This window comes from Muscardinus avellanarius (assembly GCF_963383645.1).
Source record: "Muscardinus avellanarius genome assembly, chromosome: 2".
NCBI classification, from domain to species: Eukaryota; Metazoa; Chordata; class Mammalia; order Rodentia; family Gliridae; genus Muscardinus; species Muscardinus avellanarius.
In genome coordinates, this window is record NC_137787.1 from 201,922,366 (window position 1) to 201,942,813 (window position 20,448).

Consider the following 20,448-nt stretch of genomic DNA (forward strand, 5'->3'; position numbering starts at 1 on the left):
GCAGGAACATTCGCTGGGCTAGTGATGGGGAGTGTGTCTGGTGGGCAGTTCTGTCCAGGTGGGTTAGTGATGGGGAGTGTCTGGTGGGCAGTTCTGTCCAGCTCAAGGCTGGCAGTATGAACTACTTGCTGGGGCCAAGCCTGAGCTCCTCTGGACTGGACCCGGCTGGACGGCAGGGCCGGACGCGAGGGGGCGCACGCCGGGCTCGGGAGCCGCCGAAGGACTCCCCGAACACCTGCCTCAACCGACTCAACCCGCTTAGGGCCGCCACGGCGCCGGGGGCCCTGGGCCGGGAGGGCGAGGTCCGCGGGGAGGAGGCCGGGTGCGGGCGCCAGCCAAGGCCCGTCCCTGGCTGGCCTGACTCGGGCCGAGGCCCGCGGCCATGGGCGTGCTAAGCCCCTCGCCCGGCCCCTCTGCCGGCCCGATGCCGCCCCCGCCGCGGGCCGCCTTCCGGGCGTAGAGAGCAGCGGGCCCGACGGGGTGGGGGAGCCGCGGGTCCGCGCGCCTGCGATCTCCACCGCGCGGCGGGGCGGGGCGGGGCGGGGAGGGGGCGGGGCGAGCGGCGGGGGCGGGGCGGGGCGGGCGGGCGCGCATGCTCACTGCGCCCGTGACGCGCGGGAGGAGCGGCGGCCGCGGCTGGGAGGGCGGCGGGCCGGAGCCGGGCGCACTCGCCGCGCACGCCGCGGCCGGGCATGAGCGCAGCGGGGCCGCCGGCCGCACCGCCCTGCGCGCGGGCCGGGAGCGGGCGGGCGCCGAGCCGGAGCCATGGACTGCGGCCGCCTGCGGACGCTCGTGCGCAGATTCGTGAGTGCGGGCGCCGGGAGGGCGGCGGCCCCGCTGCAGCCGGGCTGAGGCCGGGGGCGGGCCGGGCCTCCGCGGGCGGCGGGCGGGAGGGCGCCCACCTGCAGGGGCGGCCGCGCGTTCCGGAGTGAGTTCGGGTCCCCAGCCCTGGGCGGCCCCGCGGGGCCGGGGCGGGCGCGGGCAGGGGAGGGTCTGCGGACCCCGAGGAGGGCCGCGCCCAGGCCGGCGGCGAGGGCGGCGCTGCCGCGGCGGAGAGGTGCGGGGCGGGGGAGGCCGGCAGCTGGCCCCCGTGCCGGCTGGACGAGGCTTCTTTGTTCGCAGCCGAGGGTCAGTGGTCAGTGCAGGTTGGAGAAGCCGCCGAGCACTTTGCTTTCCCCGGGCAGAAGTTGTCTCGGGCAGTCCGTGGTTCCGAGCTCTCGCAGTGGGAGACGTGGGGAGGTGTGCGCGCTTCTTGCCCGGGAGATGCCACTTTCCTGGGTGTACTCTGGAGCCGCAGGAACTTGACCTGTGCGAGGAAGCTGGGAAGGTCAGCCCGCTCTCCAGAGAGGGGCGCCGAGGGCGGGGAGACCCCGTTGGCGGCTCTGCCATTCCCCAGCCCAGGTCCGTACCGGGATGTGAGTGGTGGACGTTACTGACCCTGTCGCCCCGCGGCGGTAGGAGACCCAACAGCGGTGGCCACAGGTGGCCCGGAAAAGCACTCGGGCAGGAAGCTGGCCTCCGTGCGCCCCAGGGCGCGGGCGGGGAGGCCCCTGGGCCAGCGCTCTCTTGCCTTAGAAGGAACCTGAGAAGAGGCTGAGGCCTTTCCTTAAGATGGTCACTTGGTGTGTGTGTGTTTGTTTGTTTTTGGTATTGGGGATGGAACCCGGAACCTAGGGACTTTCTACCTCTGAGCTACACCCCCAGCCCTATTTTTCATTCTTTATTTTGGAACAGGGTCTCACTGAGTTGCAAAGGGCCTCACCAAGTAGCTGAGGCTGTCCTTGAACCTCATTCCTCCTGTCTCAGCCTCCCAGGCTCAGAGCTCACAAGTGGGCCCCACCGGGCCGGCCCAGCTTGCCCTCCCAAGTGTTTTCTGTGATTTAAGAAGAAAGGGCAGATTGTGGGGAGATTGCAACTGTCTCCCTGAGGAGGGAGGGCTGAGGGTCCGCTCCCCTCCAGCCAGGCCTTTGGAGACCCTCCCTGAGGGCCTGCCTGCTCACCAGTGCCTCCCACAGGGTCACAGAGCCCCCAGGCCTTTGGCACTTTTATGGTATATTGCTCCAGATACATGCTTATGTCGTTTATTTATGTTTTGGTGGTACAGGGGATGGAACCCGGGGGCACTCTACCTTTGAGTGAGTTACACTCCAGCCCTATTTTTTATTCTTATTTTGAAACAGGGTCTCACTGAGTTGCAAAGGGCTCAGCCTCCCAGGTACTGGATTACAAACCTGGGCCACCACGCCGGCTTGTCGTGCTCAGTTTTAGTTCTTTTTGGCTATACTCCTCCTCCTAGAAAGTTCCCTTTGCTCTCCAGCTGACATGGTATCTTTGGTGAGCTCTCCCAGCCTAGATGGTCTTTGGCAGTGTCCCTGGAACACAGGCCATGGGCTCCCCTCCGTCTCCGCTTCCACATCATCCATCCTTGTGACCTACAGCGTGTCCGCCTGGCTCCGTCACCATGCGCCACGCATGTACACAGAAACCACTCCTGTCTGTGGTTCAAACTTCTGTCGATGCTCTTTGACTCATTTGACTCTTCCCAGAAACAGCCATAATCTGTTGTCTTGTAATTTGGTTATTTATTTATTTATTTATTTGCAGGTCTGGGGATGGAACCCAGAGGCATTCGACCTCTGAGCTACACCCCCTGCCCTATTTTTTATTCTTTATTTTGAAGCCGGGTCTCACTGAGTTGCAGAGGTCTCACTAAGTAGCTGAGGCTGTCGGTGAACCGCTATCCTCCGGTCTCAGCCTCCCGAATGCTGGGATTACAAGTGTGCGCCACCACGCCCGGCTTGTTTATCTTATAATACACTAAATTATATTTCCTTTTGCTAGAGAGGAGAGTCTGGGGTCAGATATTCATGCTTCCTTATGCGACTAGTTTATAGACGTGAGTGAGTTGCCCTCTCCCCTCCCGTTCACCTCGAGCTCCTGGCATGGGGACACTTTCCAGCTCCCTCTGAAGCCTGAGGCCTCTGAAGGGCGAAGGAGGAAACATTGGTATGGGTCATTTATTCTGGGCTAATTCCAGGCAGGTAGCAGGTGGACGAGTAAGAGGATTGTTTGGAGATGGGCCTGTACCTGCCAAAGCCTGTGTCACTCGGTGTGCGGTAGACACACGCTGCAGGGATGTCTATCGGTGGCACCGTGCTTAGGTACCATGAATTTTCACCCACATCAGTTCTTTAGATCTGTGTGTGTGTGTGTGTGTGTGTGTGTGTGTGTGTGTGTGTGTAACTGGGGGTTGAACCCATGGACATTCTACCTCTGAGCTACATCCCCATGCCTATTTGTTATTTTGAAGCAGTGCCTTACTAAGCTGCTGAGGCTGACCTCGAACCTGCAATCCTCGTATCTTGGCTTCTCAAGTTCTGAGATAACAAGGAGAGGTGAGGTGAGTAGCTATTGGGGAGGCTGACACTGCAGGTCAGAGCTCCAGGTAGTGCCTGGAGCTCACCTGCCCTACTCGCCGCCATGTTAAGCCTGTAAGCTGAGCAGGTGGCTTAACTGGCTCCTTCTTCAGTACCCACCTATTTTTTTATTCTCATTTTAGAACAGGGCCTCACTAAGTAGCCAAGGCTCAGCCTCCCAAGTACTGGATCACAAACCTGCACCACCACGCCGGCACCTGAGGGCGATAGGAACCCATTTGTGGGTTACTGTGGGTGAGAGTTAGTGGATCCAAGTAGGGTGCTGCGCATGGCGCCTGGCCCGAGGAGGGTCCAGGAAACGCCGCACCACTGGCTGCAGCCTGCTGGGTCCCTGGGCAGCCTGTTCTGCTGCTGGGCTCCAGGTCAGTACCAGCCGGCAGGGCCCTGTGGCTGCCGCTGAGAGCAGGCCAAGTGCACTGGTATCCGGATGCAGGGCGCAGTGGGACTCAGAAACTGCAGCAGGGTGGGATAAAGTCCTGTAAGCCTCAGGAGCCCTGGCCAGGTGCTCCCTCCATGACTCGCCCTCCCCTTCACGCTTCTGGGGGGCTTTGATTGCGCTTTGGACTTCTGCAAATATGAGCTTAGTTCTGTCATATCTGTGCGCTTGGTTTTGTAATTCGGCTGGGTACAGTTCCTTAGTTTTATCTTGCTGCTTGTCAGAGTTTTTGCTTGTTTTGTACTTCATGGTTTTTTGCTTCCAGGATATTTCTAATATTCTAAAATAGCAAGATCTAAGAATGGTAGGTATTGACATTTCCAAGATTTGAAAAATCTGAAGGCTTCTCTTCCTCATAGTAGATATTATTACAAACTGTCACATTAGAATTCCTTTCTAACAGAAAAATAAACGTTTTGGTTCCTGCGCGCTTCAAGCTGTATTAAAGAGCTGTAAATCTTCCAGGATGTTTAAGCGTTTATCAACAGGCATCTGCATCTGCTCTTCTTTCTTCCTTGTTACCAAGTGGTTTGTAACGGGAATATCAGCCAGGTCACCGCAGGCCCTGGTTCTATAGAGGTGTTCACTTGACTCAGTCACGCCAGCCCTCGGTTTGAGGGCTGCGTATCTGGAGCTCTCTAGTAGCCCCACGTCAGGTGACTCGAGGTCTTCCTGTTATTCAGCTCCCGGAGCCTGCACCTCAGGACTCTTAAGTGAAACCACACGAACCACCATGGCCTTCGGGTATTTGAAATCCGTGAATCCTGAGGCAGATAATCCTAGACTAATGGATGGCCTGTCTCCAGCAGCGTGGACTTGTAAAGTTTATAATTAACAGATGTTTCTCAAGGCAGTCATCAGACCCGCCTGCCAGGGCCTGCCTGTCTCCAGCGCCGCCTCCCTTTGGACCCTGGGCAGCGGTGTGGCCTTCTCCTCTGGCCACAGTAATCCTGGCATTGTTCTTCAGAGCCGTATTCAATATCTGCTCCTAGGAGCAAGCCCTCCTCACATGCTTTTGTTTCGTGCCAGAGACTAAACTTAATAACCCCGGGGAAAGAGGTTTATATGATTAGGGTCAGTTACATTTCCAGGGATGAGAGCGCTGTCCTCAGTTTACAATAAGCTAAAATTGCATGGAATTTGCCAACAAGCCTCTCCCAGGTATTGAAGCATGGTGCTCAGCACCTGGGAGACCCGTTTACAGATGCGTTTGGCTCCAAAACCTACCATACACATAGTTCTTTGGTCCTTAGGCCAATGGAAAGGGGTTAGTGGGAGACCCCATTTTACTTATAAACCAAGTTGAGCACAGGTCACAGTGCTATTTATTTGCAATGCAAATCGATAGAAAGCAATAGAAACTCAACAGGATTAAAGAGGGGATTGTGTTTGCTTCCTCTGGGTGCTGGTATCCGAGCACAGGACAGTTGGTGTGGAGGTGAGCACTTGTGTGCGTCCAGTAGATGGGCGCTCCGTCCTCTGGGGACTTTCAAGCTGTGGGGGTGAGTTCAGCCTCACCGGTACAGGGGCTGCACTGGTGCTTTTTGACGGTCCCCACAGGGGACCTGCGTCTGGCAGGGGCTCGGAGAGTGGGACACTACGCCCCGTGGCCATGCTTCTGCACCTCCCTCCTGCCTCCTCCCACAGCAGGTGACCACATGTCTCCGGATGGATGGCTGTCAGAGCCAGGCCCCTCCGTGCACCCGCAGCCCTGCTTGGGCGAGGCCCTGGCCTCCTGTACCCCTGCTGTTGAGGGTGATGGTGTCTGCCCTGTACAGTCAGCCCTTCACACAGCCTGTTAGCAGCCTGCCCACCAGCCGCCTTCCCTTCCTTCTCAGGTGTCTCTGCCCTGGGGACTGTTCCAAGGTTCCTGTGACCTTTGCAGTGGACCCCCTGTCCTTGAGCGCAACCTCAGCAGCACACAGTGTGCTTTGTGGACTTGGGATGGATAGTTAAGTTAGAGCTGACATACCGGTGCCCCACAGAGGGCAGAGACCCGATCCGTGACCCTGCCACGCACACCTAGAGCAGGGCAGAAGTGAGCCAGTGAGCCAGGGCAGTTCGAGGCCAGCCTCTGCAACTTAGCAAAGCCCTCAGCAACTTAGTGAGACCCTGTCTTAAAATAAACTAGAAAGTCTGGAAGTGGAGCTTGGTGGTGGAATCCCCCTGGGTTCAATACCCAGTACAAGTAGGTAATTTCTGGAGGTGTCCAGAAGGAAGTGCCCCAGGCAGAGGTCGCCAAGGGGCTTGGGTGCAGGTGGGGGAAGGGCAGCAGGTGTGTTGAAGGGCCGAGGGGTTGGCTGTGCCATGCTGGGTGGTGTCTAACCTGCAGGAAGGGCCGGGGGTTGTGGGCTTGGTGGCCCTTGGTCCCTGTTGCCTGCTGGCTTGCCCGCGGGGCCCAGAGGGGAGGACGGAGCAGGAGGGACCAGGTCACCTCAGTGCTCCATGGACACCTCTTCCTGGGAGAGGCGCAAGGCCCTCTGTATGCCATGGACCCCCGTGCCTGACAGCCCAGCACAGCTGCTTGGGCTCTGTGCTCTTGGCCGCTGTGACCCAGGGGAGCACTGCCCTTGGAGATTCCAGAGGGAACATCATGGCATTCCTGAGGACTTCAGTGATTAACAGCGCTTAAGGTGACTTCAAACCTCTGGGCTCCCTTTCCTTCGCCCATCTTGTGCAGTCATAAAATGAGGACGTGGACAGGGCCTGAAGGCACCTGGTGCTCCCAGGGAGGCCGCACTGTGGCCCTGGTCCCCGCCACTGGTGCAGCCGGGACTCGTGGCTTCAAAGGCTTCCTGTGCTCGGCCGCTTGGGCCTTCCCTGAGTCTTGGCTGCCCTGCAGCACTGGCTCCTGGGCTGTGCTCCCATTATTCCTGGGGCTGAGTTCTAAAGACCTCAGTAGATCGGGCAGCTCTTAAGTTACGGGTGCTCGAGCACCCACCTCGGTTCTCTCAGCGGGCAGAGTCCTGCACGCATGTGCTTTGTCTTGGTGGGCTTCCCGGTTTCCATCAGCCCTCAAAGGCACTTCGGTCCTGGAGCACAGCAGGGAGCCGGCCCCTGCATGGACCTGTTGGCCCGAGGTGCGCTCGATGCCCGGTCACTGCAGGGCATGGCTGTTAGGGGACTCCAGTGCTGGGTGCGGCTACCCTCAGCTGACCTGACCCTCCCACCGCCAGGGGTCCAGGGCTCTCTGGCCTGGCGCACGGTTGGGCAGCCCCTCTCTTGGCTCTTCAAGTTCCTGGCTGCGCTACCCAGCCCTGTGTTTGCCTCTCTGAGAGTTCATGGGCGCAGGGTCACCATTGCAGACACTGGGATCTCTGCCCCATGCGTCCGTGTGGCTTTCTCCGACCGGGCCCCGCAGCTGGGGGTCAGCAGGGAGAACTCGGCCTGCTCTGGCCCTTCCGCCTTGGCCAGGGCCGAGCGGCACCCCAGCGTGTTTTTCAGTGTTCTTTCTGTTTTGGGTACTGGGGATGGAACCTGGGCACTCTACTTTGGAGCTCCACTCTCAGCCCTTTTTATTCCTTATTTTGGGATAGGGTGTTGCTGAGTTGGCCAGGCTGGCCTTGAACTTGCGGCTCTCTTGCCTCAGCCTTCCCAGTAGCTGGGATTGTCAGTGTGCACCCGCAAGCCTGGCTTCTTCCAGTCTTTTCCAGGTGGAATGGGGAGAAGCTGGTTTCCTCTGCCCAGAGCCTGTTCTTTTCTGGTCTCTGCCTTTCCTTGGCTGGGCCGAGAGGGTCACTCTCAGGGTGACTGAGATGCGGACGGACGTCGTCACATTCTGTTCAGTGCCTTACCCATCACTCCCCCTCCTGTGATTTTCCGTTGCAGAACATCTCCCTTTCGGAGGTGGCTTTTATTCTTGGGTCTCAGGGCTCTTGAGTAGCACAAGGGGATGCCTACCACCTGGACACAGAACTTCCCCTCGGCCGGCTCTGCTTGGCACCGCAGCCTCCCTGCTGTAGCTGGGGTGCCGGAGCGTGCGTGGCTGCTCTCAGGGCTGGTGGTCCCCTCAAGGTGGCCCGGGGCAGTCAGGGCGGAAGCTTCCAGGCCGCACCTGGGTCATGACCCCAAGGGCTCCCCTTGGCCTCCAGCTTCACAGGGCCTTCTGGCCGGCTGCCCCTGCCCGACCATCAAGCATACCTCCGGAGGCGGCTGTAAAAGGAGACTAATGGCATTTGTTGTCTCTGCCTGCCCGATGGCAGGGATCAAATGAACGAATGTACGTGAAGACAACTGGCCATTGTAAAGTGCTGTAAAAGTATTCGGGGAAGGGCTGTCGCGTGCTCCTGTATCTCATGTGACGGAGTTGTTTCTTCTTTTTTTTTACTCAAAAAGGGGGTGGAAATGAGGTTCCTCTTTTCCTGTTTGGAGGGTTTAGAGGGAATGCTTGTCACTTGTGAGGAGGCCACTGGATGGAAGCCATTTATTTAACAAAGACAGGAAGAGCGTGTGGCCTGGGCCGGGCCTCTGCCTCGTTCACCTGTCTGCACCCCAGAGAGAGCACTGTGTGGTCAGCCCGCAGGCGCCCCTCGTGGCCAGACTTGCTGACCTCGGGCTGCGGCTCTCTGACATGCCTCCCTTTCCTGGGCTGTCCACCGCCTCTCCTTAATCTTCACGGCTTCTGCAAGGGCGTGCTGTGTCTCTTCTGTCACAGGAACCTGGGCGCCACACAGCAAGGAGGTGGCAGGCAGTGCCTGTGGTTTGCGGCACTCTCCTCCTGGGGGTTCTCCGTGGTGAGGCTCACATGCCCTCTGCCCACGACAGCCCCAGGTCGTGCCTGTCGCCCCATTCCGTTTCATGAAGTTTGCAGCGCAAGGATCCTCTACCCTGGGCACTAAATTGCACACACTCCCCGGGGCTGTGAGCCTGGGGCCTGGCGTGTGGCTGCAGCTCTGCGGGCTGCACCTGCGGTCCAGGGCTACCTCCCAGCACCTCGCTCGCTCCGCGCTTCCCCAGGTCCTCACGGCGGGCATACAGGCCAGGCCAGGTTAGTGCTGCCCAGCGGCCTGGGCTCCCGCAGCTGTGGCAGCCCCTTCAGGGGAGAGGCAGGAGCGGTCAGGTGGGTGAGGAAGGGGGCTCCGGCCGTGCAGACGTGAAGTTCAGAGGAGCCCTCTGCCGTCGCCGCCCTGGGGCCTCGCCTGTAGCGGGGACCACCGTTCAGGAGCGCAGAACCCTAGGTGTTCACATTTCAAACATGCTGTATTTGTCAGCTTTTCACCAGCGATCACGATTCCTGACGAGAACGGCTGAGAGGAGGCAAGATGATTCTGGCCCACAGTTTCAGAGGTTCATGGTAGCCCGCTCCGAGCAGAAGCATCACGGCAGAGGGTTTGCAGAGGGGAGAGTGAAGTGGGGGGGAGGGCGGGCAGAAGAGCACTGCAGTGACCCGCTTCCTCCAACCAGGCTCCACTGCCTATTCAGCCCTCAGTGGATTGATCTGTCATCAATCTATGGGGTGGATTAATCCATTGGTGATGGCTCAGAACTCTACGATCTAACTGAGATCTAACTGCTGCCCGGAGCCCCACCTCTGAACCTTGCTGCCCTGGTGACCATGCCCCCAGCCTGAGATGGTCCTGTGAATGAGTGTCCGTCTCACCCTTTAGCCCAGCATGCACCTTGGCGGTCCCGGGACCTGGGGTCAGCATGCTCAGTTGGACGTTGGGGTGAAGAGACAGGGAAGAGGAGCTTCTGCCTGCAGAGAGAAAGCTCTGAGTTTGCAGAGAGGAGAGCTGCAGTGGTGCCCATGGGAGGTCCCAGAGGACAGCCAGCAGAGGTCTGCCACATCGAGCTTTCCTGTGGAGAACTCACTCGGGAGCCCTGGGGCAGAGGAGCGGCGGGCCCCACAGCTGCGGGCTGCCTGGAGGGGCCTCTGCTTCCTGCACCTCCGGTCCCCTTCCTGGTCAGAGCTGCAGACACCGAGGCGACGTCCTCAGGCAAGGTGGTGCGAGTGGGTCACTTGTGTCCCCGCACAGTGGCGGTGGGTGGGGTCTCCTAGGAAGCCACCCTGCTCCCTGAACGCTACAAAGAGTCACGTCCCCTCCAGCTACTGTGGAAGCCGCGCTTGGCACACAGTGTGTGTGTGACGTGCCTGTTCCCCAGTGGCGGCCCCGCTCACCTGGCCAGGGTAGCGCTGTCTGAGGCTCCTGATGCCCACTTATGCCCGCCCCTCCGGGCTCTGATCCATCTTCCCGTTGTTCAGCTCACTTCTCTGCGCCTCCTTCCCGCCACCACATCTCACCTCTTGTGCCATCATGGCTTAGAAAGAGCTGACCACGCTTGTGAAAAGTGGGAGCAGTAGGTTGCTTTGGCGTGTGTCCCCGCAGGGCCGGGTGTGGCCTCTGCTCTGGCTGGTTCCTGCGGCTTTCCAGGTGAGATGGTCAGCCCCAGTCTCCACAGAGGTAATAGGGCGGCGTGCCTATTGGATGCTGTGAAAACCGGTGCTAGGACGGGACCAGAGAAGGACTCATCCTCACCAGGAAACATGGGCCTGTTGTTTACGACGCTGTTCTCCAAGGTGCCTGCTGCAATCTCTAGGTGTCAACAGTCTGGTTGGCCATGCACAGCGTGGTGAATTTGAAGCCCAGCCTGGCCTTGGTGCCGCCGCTCCACCCAGCGCCCGCGCCTGGCCACCACATCCCCAGGGTCAGGCAGGCTAGGGTCTGACAGGGCAGCTGCTCATGTGGCCCACATGGCTGCCCAGAGAGGCCTCTTCCCTTTCTGGGACACCAGTCCCACTGACGGGTCCACCTGGGACTCACCCAGCCCCAGTTCCTGGGCCGAGTCCTTGGCAGCTCCCTGCTGAGGCGCCCAGAGCAGACTGGGAGTGTTCAGACATGGGGAGTTCACTGAGGGCGGCCGGCGGCCTGAAGAAGCACTTTGCTTACTGCTTATCAAATACATTGCAACTTGTTCCACACAGCCTGGAAAGACGGCGTAAAAGGAATACTTAGCTTGGGGCATTTCGTTGTTCGGGAACAGAGGTGACCCCCGTTATTGGGTGCGATAGGCCGGTGTCTATGATTTGGTGGCTGATTGTGCTTGCATCTGTTTTTGCTTCTTTCCTGCGTGGAGGGGCTGGCAGGAGAGCAGGGTTGGGCTTAGGCGATGGCATGATGCCTCGCTCAGCTTTCCGGGTCCAGATCCGCAGCATCTGGCTTATTGACCAGACAGATGTTATGGTTTCCATCACACAAGTGGATTGGGATGCCTGCTTAGGAAAGCAGTGTCGCCAGACAGTGACCTGGTCTAGTAATGGAATCAGTCTTGCAGGGCCTGCTTGCTCTCCGGGCCTGTTTGCAGGACATCTCACCTGCGGTGTTTGCAACTTGCTTTGAAATGTGGGGTGCAGACCTGGGCACACTGTGTCCTGACTGTCAGCACCACACCTGCCCTTACCCAGGGCTTTCCACCCCGCCAGGGAATTCCCAAGCTGCAGGCTGGCCTCCCTCCCTCCCTCCCTTCCCTTCTCCTCCCACTAAAGCCTTTTTTGGGAGAGTGAGGCAGGACGATTTGAGGCCAGCCTCAGCAACTTACAACCTCTTTCAAAATAAAAAATAAGAAAGGGCTGGGGTGTAGTTCAGAGGGAGAATACCCCTGGAGTCGATCCCCAGTACCAACAATAAATAACCAAGCATACTTATTTCTATTATTTGCTGACGTGGCTGTATCAGAGAAGGTTGCCACTTTTTTCCCTTCGTTCAGTCGGTGATAGCTGGGGGAATCTAGCCCTTGGCTTGCTCCACTAGCTGCAGGGCCGACAAGTGCACATTGTGGCCCACCCTTGCTGGCGCTGGCTCTCAGGCCAGGATCCAGAGACCCCGCCTGCCCCACCGCCTTCTGGTCCCCTGTGCAGGTGGGGCTGAATCCAAGGAGCTGTGTACCCATCCAGCCCAGGACCCGTGGGGGTGGGCAGGTGTCCCCCGTCCAAACAGACACAGCACGCCCATATTCTTCATTCCTCCTGCTTGGAAGGAGCCAGCACTTAAACAGTTAAACACTCTCTCTGCCTCAGAGAAAAGAGGATTTCCTCCAGGATATTTTTAGCAAAGGATTGGGGACAACCATGCTCTGCCATGAGGGTGCGTCTAGATTTTTGTCTGACTTTCCAAGGTCTCAGAGATTGCCCGCCGAATCACGAAGACGGTGATGAAGCCGTGGCGTGTGGTCCTGGCCATAGGGGCCGTGGGATCTGAGGGTACCCGACTGAGGCCAGTGCGGTACTCTCACGCACAGCACCTCAGAGGCCTGGGGTCCCCGAGACTGCCTTCCCCTCGAGTGCATTCCAGGGCTGTGTTGATCCAGGCCGACAAGCTGTCCGGTCACATCATCTTTGCACACTCTGAAAGCATTGTGTGTATAACGGCTGGAGCGGTGGCCGCGGTGTCTAGAGGGTGTTGGTGTCATTTCCAGTGCTTAAATCGTTTTTGTATTTCTCAGATGTTCAATAAAAATAAAATAGCATTGATGAATATATTTAGAGGCTAGCCCAGGGGGAGTCATAGAGAAGCTGTGCCATGCTTAGCACATGCTGGGTGCCCAGCGTCTGATGTTCCTGAGGTGTTTATGAGTGCCTGCGGTGGCAGTGGGTGTTCAGTGGGGAGCAGAGTGCACCAGCCTCCCTTCCCCTGGAGACGCGGTGTAGCCGAGAGTGACTGGGGGGCCCATGGTACGCTGGTGTTTGCTGGGGTGAAGATAGAGGGGAGGCCCTGGGCAGAGACACGGGTGGGAGGGGAGGGCCGGGTGCTGGCTGGGAAGGTGGAGTCCTGAAGGGGCTGGTGGGCCTGGAGGACAGACCAAGGTGGCCAGGGGCAGACACATCTACTCCACACATAGAGTTGCCCATAAATCTCAGGTCGGTACGATGCGAACGCTCTGGGAACAGGCAGTGGTGATGGTCTCCTGCCAGGGCTCAGCCAGCACTGTAAGCAAGGGGCTCGTTTTGAGCGAGCTGCGTGTGCAGCTCCCCACCTCCGGAGCTTGCCTCCTGCACACGTGTGTGCCTCTGAACTGTGGTCTCAGCGGCAGCTTAGATTCGCCTGCTGAGGCACACCGGCACCCCTCAGGCGGGCTGATGCAGAGCTGGCCTTTTCCAACAGGATGTATTGAGCTGCCACTCCCTGGAACACAGGCACCCAGGGTTTTCCTGCCTCCTCCCCATGCCTGCGGGAGCTTTCCACATGGAACAGTGCCTTTGCACCAGCTCCTGTGGTAACTAACTGGAAAGAACCAGAGAGCATGAACAGGGCTGGAGGGGGGCTGGGCCTTCTGGTCAGCAGAGAGGCCTCCTCCCTGGGGCGAGGGAGCCGTGGGCTCACACTCGTGGGCACACACTGGTCTTCATGCGGAGCTGCGGGGCCCAGAAGTCAGATGTTTAGCACCAGCCCTGAAGCGGGAGGCTGTCCACAGGTGGCCAGTGGGGACACCCTGTTACTGGACAAGTGATGACGAGGTCTAGACGCATAACAGGACGCGGCACAACTCTGCTGAGCTGCTTCTGTGCAGGGTGGCTCCCTGACAGGTCCCAGTTCCTTGGTCCAGGACTGGTGGAGCACTCAGACAAGGGGACCTGACCCGCCGAGCCTGGGGGCCTCTGCCAGGGCCCGGCCCTGGGCTCACATGGCTGCCGTCAGGCTACGTGGACGGCTGGCTGCTTCTCCCTTCTGCCGCAGAGCCACTGAAAGCATTTGTTGACATTTCGAATTTGGCATTTCCTGTACAGTGTCACGGTTTAAAAACACGGCTTGGTCGTCGAGGGAGACTGTCCCCATCTCTTACTTGCCAACAGTAAGGCTGAGAGTTTGAGCCAAGTCAGGGCAAGTCTTGAATCACCTGTAAGAGGGGAAGAAAGGCCAGGGCGGTCTGGGCTCCCGGCTGCGACTCCTGCTTCTGGTGGCTGTGCGGGGCTCCAGGGCGCCCTGGGGTTAGAATTCCAATTCTGGATTCCTGGGAGCTCAGAGGTCATGGGTGAGGCTGATTGACCTCCGGCCTGATTGGAGCAGGTCCGGTGAGGCTCTTCAGGGAGAGCAGGTTATCTCCTGGAGCCAGGCAATGAGGGCGGAGCCTTACCTGACCCTGGGTGCAGGGACTTCCATTGGTGGTCTAAAGCCCTCCTGGAAGTGGTTGTCTGGGTGGCCCTGGCTGCTCCAGGCCTCCAGCCACAGTGCCCAGAGCTCCCCCGGCAGACACAGCGTAGTGGTGCCCACAGGTAAAACACACCGCGTCGCACTTTTTCCTCCAAACACAAAGTGACCTAGTGGTTCAGATTTCCTAGGGATAAGGGCGCAAGGGCGTGCCTCCTGCAGCCACTGAGATCTAGGAGGTGGTGTCTCAAGGTCCTGACATGGAGGCCCATTCCCAGGTCACACACGGGTGAGGAGCTGGGGTGGATGGCTGTGCCCACCTAAGCCGTGGCCACTGAGCAGTGCCATCAGCTTGAAATGAGCAGCTGTCCAGTTTTAGGGTTCACATGCCTGTACGAGGCAGGTTAAAAAAGTTCAAATTGAGAAGTGTGTGCTGCGGAGATGACTGATGGGTTCGTGGTGTTAGAAGGTGGTCACTGGGAAGAGGCTCTCAGCTGGGTCGCTTGTCAGTGCGGGCTTTTCAGGCACAATGGATGCCCCGTCCTGGCCCCGTAATTGTCTAGTGGCCACCCGTGGGTAAGGACAAAATGAGGCCAGCTGTGGGGCTGCAAGCGGGGCGGGGCGGGGTGGGGCGGGGCTCAGCTCCTGCTCCTTCCCCTCAGCCCCCTCCCTCCACAGCCAGCCCCTCCCTGGCCCTCATGCTGGCCTGCGGGAGCAGTGGGGACCCTGTGGCGGGGTGGGGTGGAGGCTGCCTCCTGTCCAGGTCCTGTCCTCACCCTGGGCTGGCCCCTCAGGGCAGGGGGAGCTGGGTGGCTAGGCTGAACCTGGGGCAGAGGGGAGGAGGCTGCCCACCACCCACTGGTCACCTCCTGTCCTTCTGTTAGATAATCTAAGCCTGTAGCTCAGTTTAAGCCCCGCCGTTCCCCATGGCCTGCCCGGGGGACCCCAGCTCCCACTCCTCCCTCGCGCCCCCTCCCACCATCCTACTTTATGTACCCATGAGGCACTCGTACGGACTCGTCCTCCCGTGACTGGCGCACGCCTCACTCAGCTTCAGGCCCTTGAAGTTTACCCATGCCGTAATGTACATGTCAGCGTGCCTTCCTTTTTAAGGCTGAGTAATATTCCACTGTATGAATATGTCCCTTTTTACTTACCCACTGATCTACCAGGGTACACTCGGGTTGCTTCCTGCAGCAATTTCTGCCAACCCAACATCTCCCAAAGGGACTGGCGCCCTCAGGTTGCCCCTCACTCCATCCTGGAGGAATGCATCAGCCCATCTGCATGTATGTGGAGAGTCACAGCACGCGTGTTCTCGACTCTGAAGTCCCCAGCTCAATTGGTCCTCCCATACCTGGAAAATTACCCCACACAGGACTGGTCCCCATGCGTGGCCGCCCCACACCTGGCCAATCTCTCCACACCTGGCCGCCCCACACCTTCCCGGATTCCCCACACCTGGCTGCCCCACACCTGCCCCGAATCCCAACACCTGGCCACCCTACACCTTCCCAGATTCCCAACACCTGGCCACCCCACACCTGCCCCAAATCCCAACACCTGGCCAGCCCCCCACACCTGGCTGCCCCACACCTGCCCAGAATCCCAACACCTGGCCACCCCACACCTGCCCAAAATCCCAACACCTGGCCAGCCCCCCACACCTGGCTGCCCCACACCTGCCCAGAATCCCAACACCTGGCCACCCCACACCTGCCCAAAATCCCAACACCTGGCCAGCCCCCCACACCTGGCCGCCCCACACCTGCCCGAAATCCCAACACCTGGCCGCCCCACACCTGCCCGGATTCCCCACACCTGGCCGCCCCACGCTGGTTGGCCTCCCTCCTTACTCGGTTAAAGCCTTCCTCTGGGGCCTGCGCAGGCAGGTCTTCTGAAGCAGCATCTTCTGCCTTTCAAGCTTTTTTCTTTTTTGTAGTACTGGGGATGGAACCCATACATCCCCAGCCCTAGTGTGTGTGTGTGTGTGTGTGTGTGTGTGTGTGTGTGTGTGTGTGAGATTGGGGTTCCTGGAAACCCTTCTACCTCCGGGCTACACTCCCAACCCTATTTTTTTTTTAATATTTTTATTTGGAAACAGGGTCTCTTAAGCCAGCAAGGCTGGCTTCGAACCAGCGCGCTCCTCCTGTCTCAGCCTCCCAGACGCTGGGCTCACAGCTGCGTGTGTGCCTCTGCATGGTCCTGATGCAGCAGTCGCCGTGTCGCGTCCTTCCTCCCTGAGCGACTCACACGGGGCTCCACTGTGTCGGGGACTTGGTGGTCCCTGGGCATTGCTCATGAGGTGCCAAGGACCTGGAAAGAAGGATGGACGGACCGACCTCCCTGTGAGGCCTGAGCATGGTGCTGGAAGCTTAGAAACACCCTGGTCTTTGTCTTTCCCACCACACATGATAGCCAGGTGGGAGGGTGGTGCTGGGCGTGGAGTTTTCCCTTCTCCCCCGCCAGAGCCAGGGTGAGCAGCTCCGTCTAGGGGTCGAGTGCTGGGGCATAGTGCAGAGCCTGGGGACAGATGCAGCCAGAACTCCAGCAGCAGTTTCTGCGCAGGCGCCTCCCAGCCCCTTGGCCCCGGCCCCAGGTTGCTGGGTCGAGCTGGCTGGGCATTCTGTCCTGGCAGTCTGTGTGCATCACAGCCAGGTCGCCACTTAGCCAGGCCACCAGAGGGAACTTAGAGGCGTGTCTGGACTCTGCCCCTCCTCGGCTGCGCCCTGACTCTGCCTGTGACTTCCTGACCATGCGTGTGAACCTGTCACTCCCAGGATTCGCCTCCCTGCTTTTCACCCTGGCGGCTCCCCCAAGCCCTGGGCCTGAGGCTGGCTCTGGGTCTGACCACCAGGCAGGGACTGCCTCTGGCTCTGGGTGGCGGCTTCCGCCAGGACTGGGGCTGGATAGACTGTGCCTCCTTCACGCAGGGCCAGGACCCAGCAGGGGTCCTACACACGACTGAGCCCCTGCAGATGTGCCACACGGCTGGGGAGAGCAGGTAGGGAAGGCAGCAGCACCTTCACCCGTGAGGGCGCTGTGGGCCTCGAGGGGAGAGCAGTGTCTCCTGGGCCCTGAAGGAGCTGGGAGCGGATGCCAGAAGTGCCCTTCAGGAAGACACTTGGGGCGGACCTGCGCCCCTGAGTGGCAGAAGAGAGTGCTGTCCTCAGCACACAGGGCCACACGGCTCCCTCTGGGACAAGGAGGTAGCAGTGTTTGTGGGGTTGGAGACCCCACATGCTGGAAAACAGGGGCCCAGAGCAGGCCTGCCTCTGCTTTAGGGCCTTAGGGGACACTGCCAGTGTACAGGGCTGAGTGGTTGGGACAGAACTCAAAGCCGCGTATGGCTTCACTGGTATACAGGGCCGGCAAGGTGGGCAGGCGAGCAGCTCAAGCTAAGTGGCCCTTTTCTCCTGAATCTCTCGCCTCTTGGGCTGCCAGTTTTGGGGTCTGCCCTTGCAGCCCAGGTGACAGCTCTCCCACCAAACAGGAAAACAGCAGACATAATGTGGTTGCAAATAAGTGCCCAGGCACTCGGTGGCCCTTGGTGACACTCGGTGGCCCTCAGTGGCACTTGGTGGCACTTGGCGCTCAGTGGTGCTCGGTGGCGCTCGGTGGCCCTTGGTGATGCTCAGTGGCCCTTGGTGGTGCTCGGCACTCAGTGGTGCTCGGTGGTGCTTCGTGGCCCTTGGTGGCCCTTGGCGCTCAGTGGCGCTCGGTGGCGCTCGGTGGTGCTCGGTGGCCCTTGGTGCTCAGTGGCGCTCGGCTCTCGGTGGCGCACCCTGGTGATGTTGGTGCTTCTGGCCCAGGCACCCGACCCTCATGTTACTGAACGTTTCAGACAGTGCTTCCTGTCCGCACATAGTGGGTTTTATGTTTTATGATTTGTTTACAGCCTCTCTGCCCTGCTTGTAATCAGGCAGACCTGGTTAATATTAATTCCCTAATGTCTGATGATACTGAATCAGTCCATCGCAGTAGGTGGTACATCACCACACTGTTAGTGTGTGTGTGTGTGTGTGTGTGTGTGTGTGTGTGTGTGTGAGAGAGAGAGAGAGGGGGGGGGCAGGCAGAGACACACATTGGGGATTCGGCTTGGGTGTTCTACCTCTGAGCTATACCTCAGCCCTATTTAGTTTTTCAGGTTTTTTTTTTTTTTTTTTTTTGCGGTACTGGGGATGAAACCCAGGGACATTCTACCTCTGAGCAACACCCCAGCCCTATTTTTTTAATTTATTATATTTTTTGTAATCATACATCACTTTGGAATACCAGACTTGAGAGGATATACAAGCACACATCATCCAATTAGCCCTCATCCAATCCCCATCCCATTCCCTCCCCCTCCCTTGATCCCATGCTTAATTGGTGATTATCTTTGATATATTTGTTTACGCACCTCATGAGTTTTAAAGAGATTCCATCCTCCCCAATCCCCTCCCTTCTGATTGGTCACCTTAATTGCTTCTCAATAGGGCCCTTTCTACTACTCCACCTCCTCCTGTTACCCCTTTCCTCCTAGTTCTTGCTAATTAGGGGAAGCATCTGGATTTTATTTTCTGTGCTATTTCTCTGTGCATGCCACATTGCAAGTTCCGATCCCACTCTTGACTGCCCCAGTAGTGGCCTGGCCACCCGGAGGACTCTGATTCCGACCTCACTGGCTCTAGCACCGGCCTTGCCTAATGGGAGGCCCCGATCCTAGCCTCGCTGGGCCTTGCACCAAACTAACCCCTCAGCTGGCACCGCTCCTGGCCTCAGAGGCCCCAGCACCGGCCTAGCCTCACGATAGGCTCCAATCCTGGCCTCCCTGACCCTGGCACTGGCCTAACCACTCGGCAGGCTCCTATCCTGGTCTCGAAAGTCCCAGCTCCGTCCTTGCCTCATGGCAGTTTCCGATCCCAGCCTCGCTGGCCCCGGCACCAGCCTTACCCCTCGGCAGAGTCCAATTCCGGCCTCAGAGGTCCCAGCACTGGTCTTGCCTCACGGCAGGCTCCAATCCTGACTTTGCTCGCCCCGGCACTGGCCTAACCCCTCAGCTGGTGCCGATCCCTGCCTCGGAGGCCTCCGTAGCAGCCTTGCCTCATGGCAGGCTCTGATCCCATCCTCTTTGGCCCCGGCACTGACCTCACCCCTCGGCAGGCTCTGATCCCTGCCTCGGAGGCCTCAGCACCGGCCTTGCCTCGCAGCAGGCTCTGATCCTGGCCTCACTGGCTCTGGCACTGGCCTAACGCATCAGCTGGCTCTGATCCCAACCTCGGAGGCCCAAGCACCAGCCTTGCCTCACGGCTGGCTCCGATCCCGGTCTCGCTGACCCAGGCTCTGGCCTAACCCCTCTGCAGGCTCCGATTCCAGCCTTGGAGGCCCCAGCACCGGCCTTGCCTCACGGCAGGCTCTGATCCTGGCCTCATTAGCCCTGGAACTGGCCTAACCCCTCGGCAGGCTCCAGTCCCGGCCTCGGAGGCCCCAGCACCGGCCTTGTCTCACGGCAGGCTCCGATCCCGGCCTCGGAGGCCCCATCAACCTGCCTTGCCTCACAGCAGGCTCCCATCCGAGCCCCCTTTTCACCCAGCAGGTTGTCCCACGTTCCCAAGGTGCGTGGTGGTAGTATTCTGCCTCTGAGGTAATTTCTTCAAAAGTTCCAGGTGTAATACGTCAGATCTCTGCCTCTCCTGAGTACTTGCTGCTGCCAATGCGACTGCCTCCACCATTTCAAATCTTTCCCAAGCTCTTTTCCCATACCGCATAATGTCCAGTGTTCCTAAGCATGCGCGACAGTAGCATTCGACCGTTGGGGTAATTTCTTCAGAGGATCAGGGTGGGTTGGATCAGATGTCCGCCCCTCCCAAAGACAAGTCTCCACCACCATCTCGGCCACTACTGCCGCCACCGCCTTCCTCCTAGGTCTCCGCTAGACTCTCTCCTTACAGGTGATGTCCAGGATTCTTAAAGATGTAGAGAAGCCGCAGTCCTCTTTCTTGGGGAATCTTTCCAAAAGTTCCAGTTTCGATGTATATGTTTTGTTTGCATCTCCAATATTCTAGCTGCTGCCGCAGCCATCTTAACCCCTCTCGAATATTTTTCTTTTTTCTTTTCCCTTTTTTTTTTTAAATAAGAGAAGAGAGCATTTGTGGTTTGGGGAGGATGTGGGATCAGGCACTTGGTAGCTATGAAAATTTTTTTTTCTTTCCAGGTGTGTGGGGTGGGGGTTGCCTAAGGGTGACCCACACGTGCCCACCCACCCTTCCGGGGTTGGGGCCTTGCGGCCAGACCTCAGGGTCCTTCCGGGTGGGGAGGAGGTTGCCTAAGGGTGCCCCGCCAGCATCCGCCCACCCGCCCGGGGTTGGGGCCTTGCGGTCCGGACCTCAGGATCCTTCCACCAGCCCTATTTTTTATTCTTTATTTTCTTTGAAACAGGGTTTCACTGAGTTGCAGAGAGCCTCACTAAGCAACTAAGGCTGTCTGCGAACCTGGATCCTCCTGTCTCAGC

The 20,448-nt window shown here is 58.9% G+C and overlaps 1 protein-coding gene across 1 annotated transcript in view; it reads left to right on the forward strand.

Moving 5' to 3' along the window:
* Nucleotides 1–765: 765 nt before the first annotated feature.
* The window catches only part of ATP11A (ATPase phospholipid transporting 11A), a gene marked incomplete at both ends in the record, with an annotated part of 108,240 nt that continues 88,557 nt past the window's right edge, over nucleotides 766–20,448 (forward strand). The window contains one exon of the mRNA XM_080719882.1: nucleotides 766–804. Within this exon, the coding sequence (XP_080576008.1) occupies nucleotides 766–804 (39 nt within the window). The remainder of the gene's footprint in view (nucleotides 805–20,448) is intronic.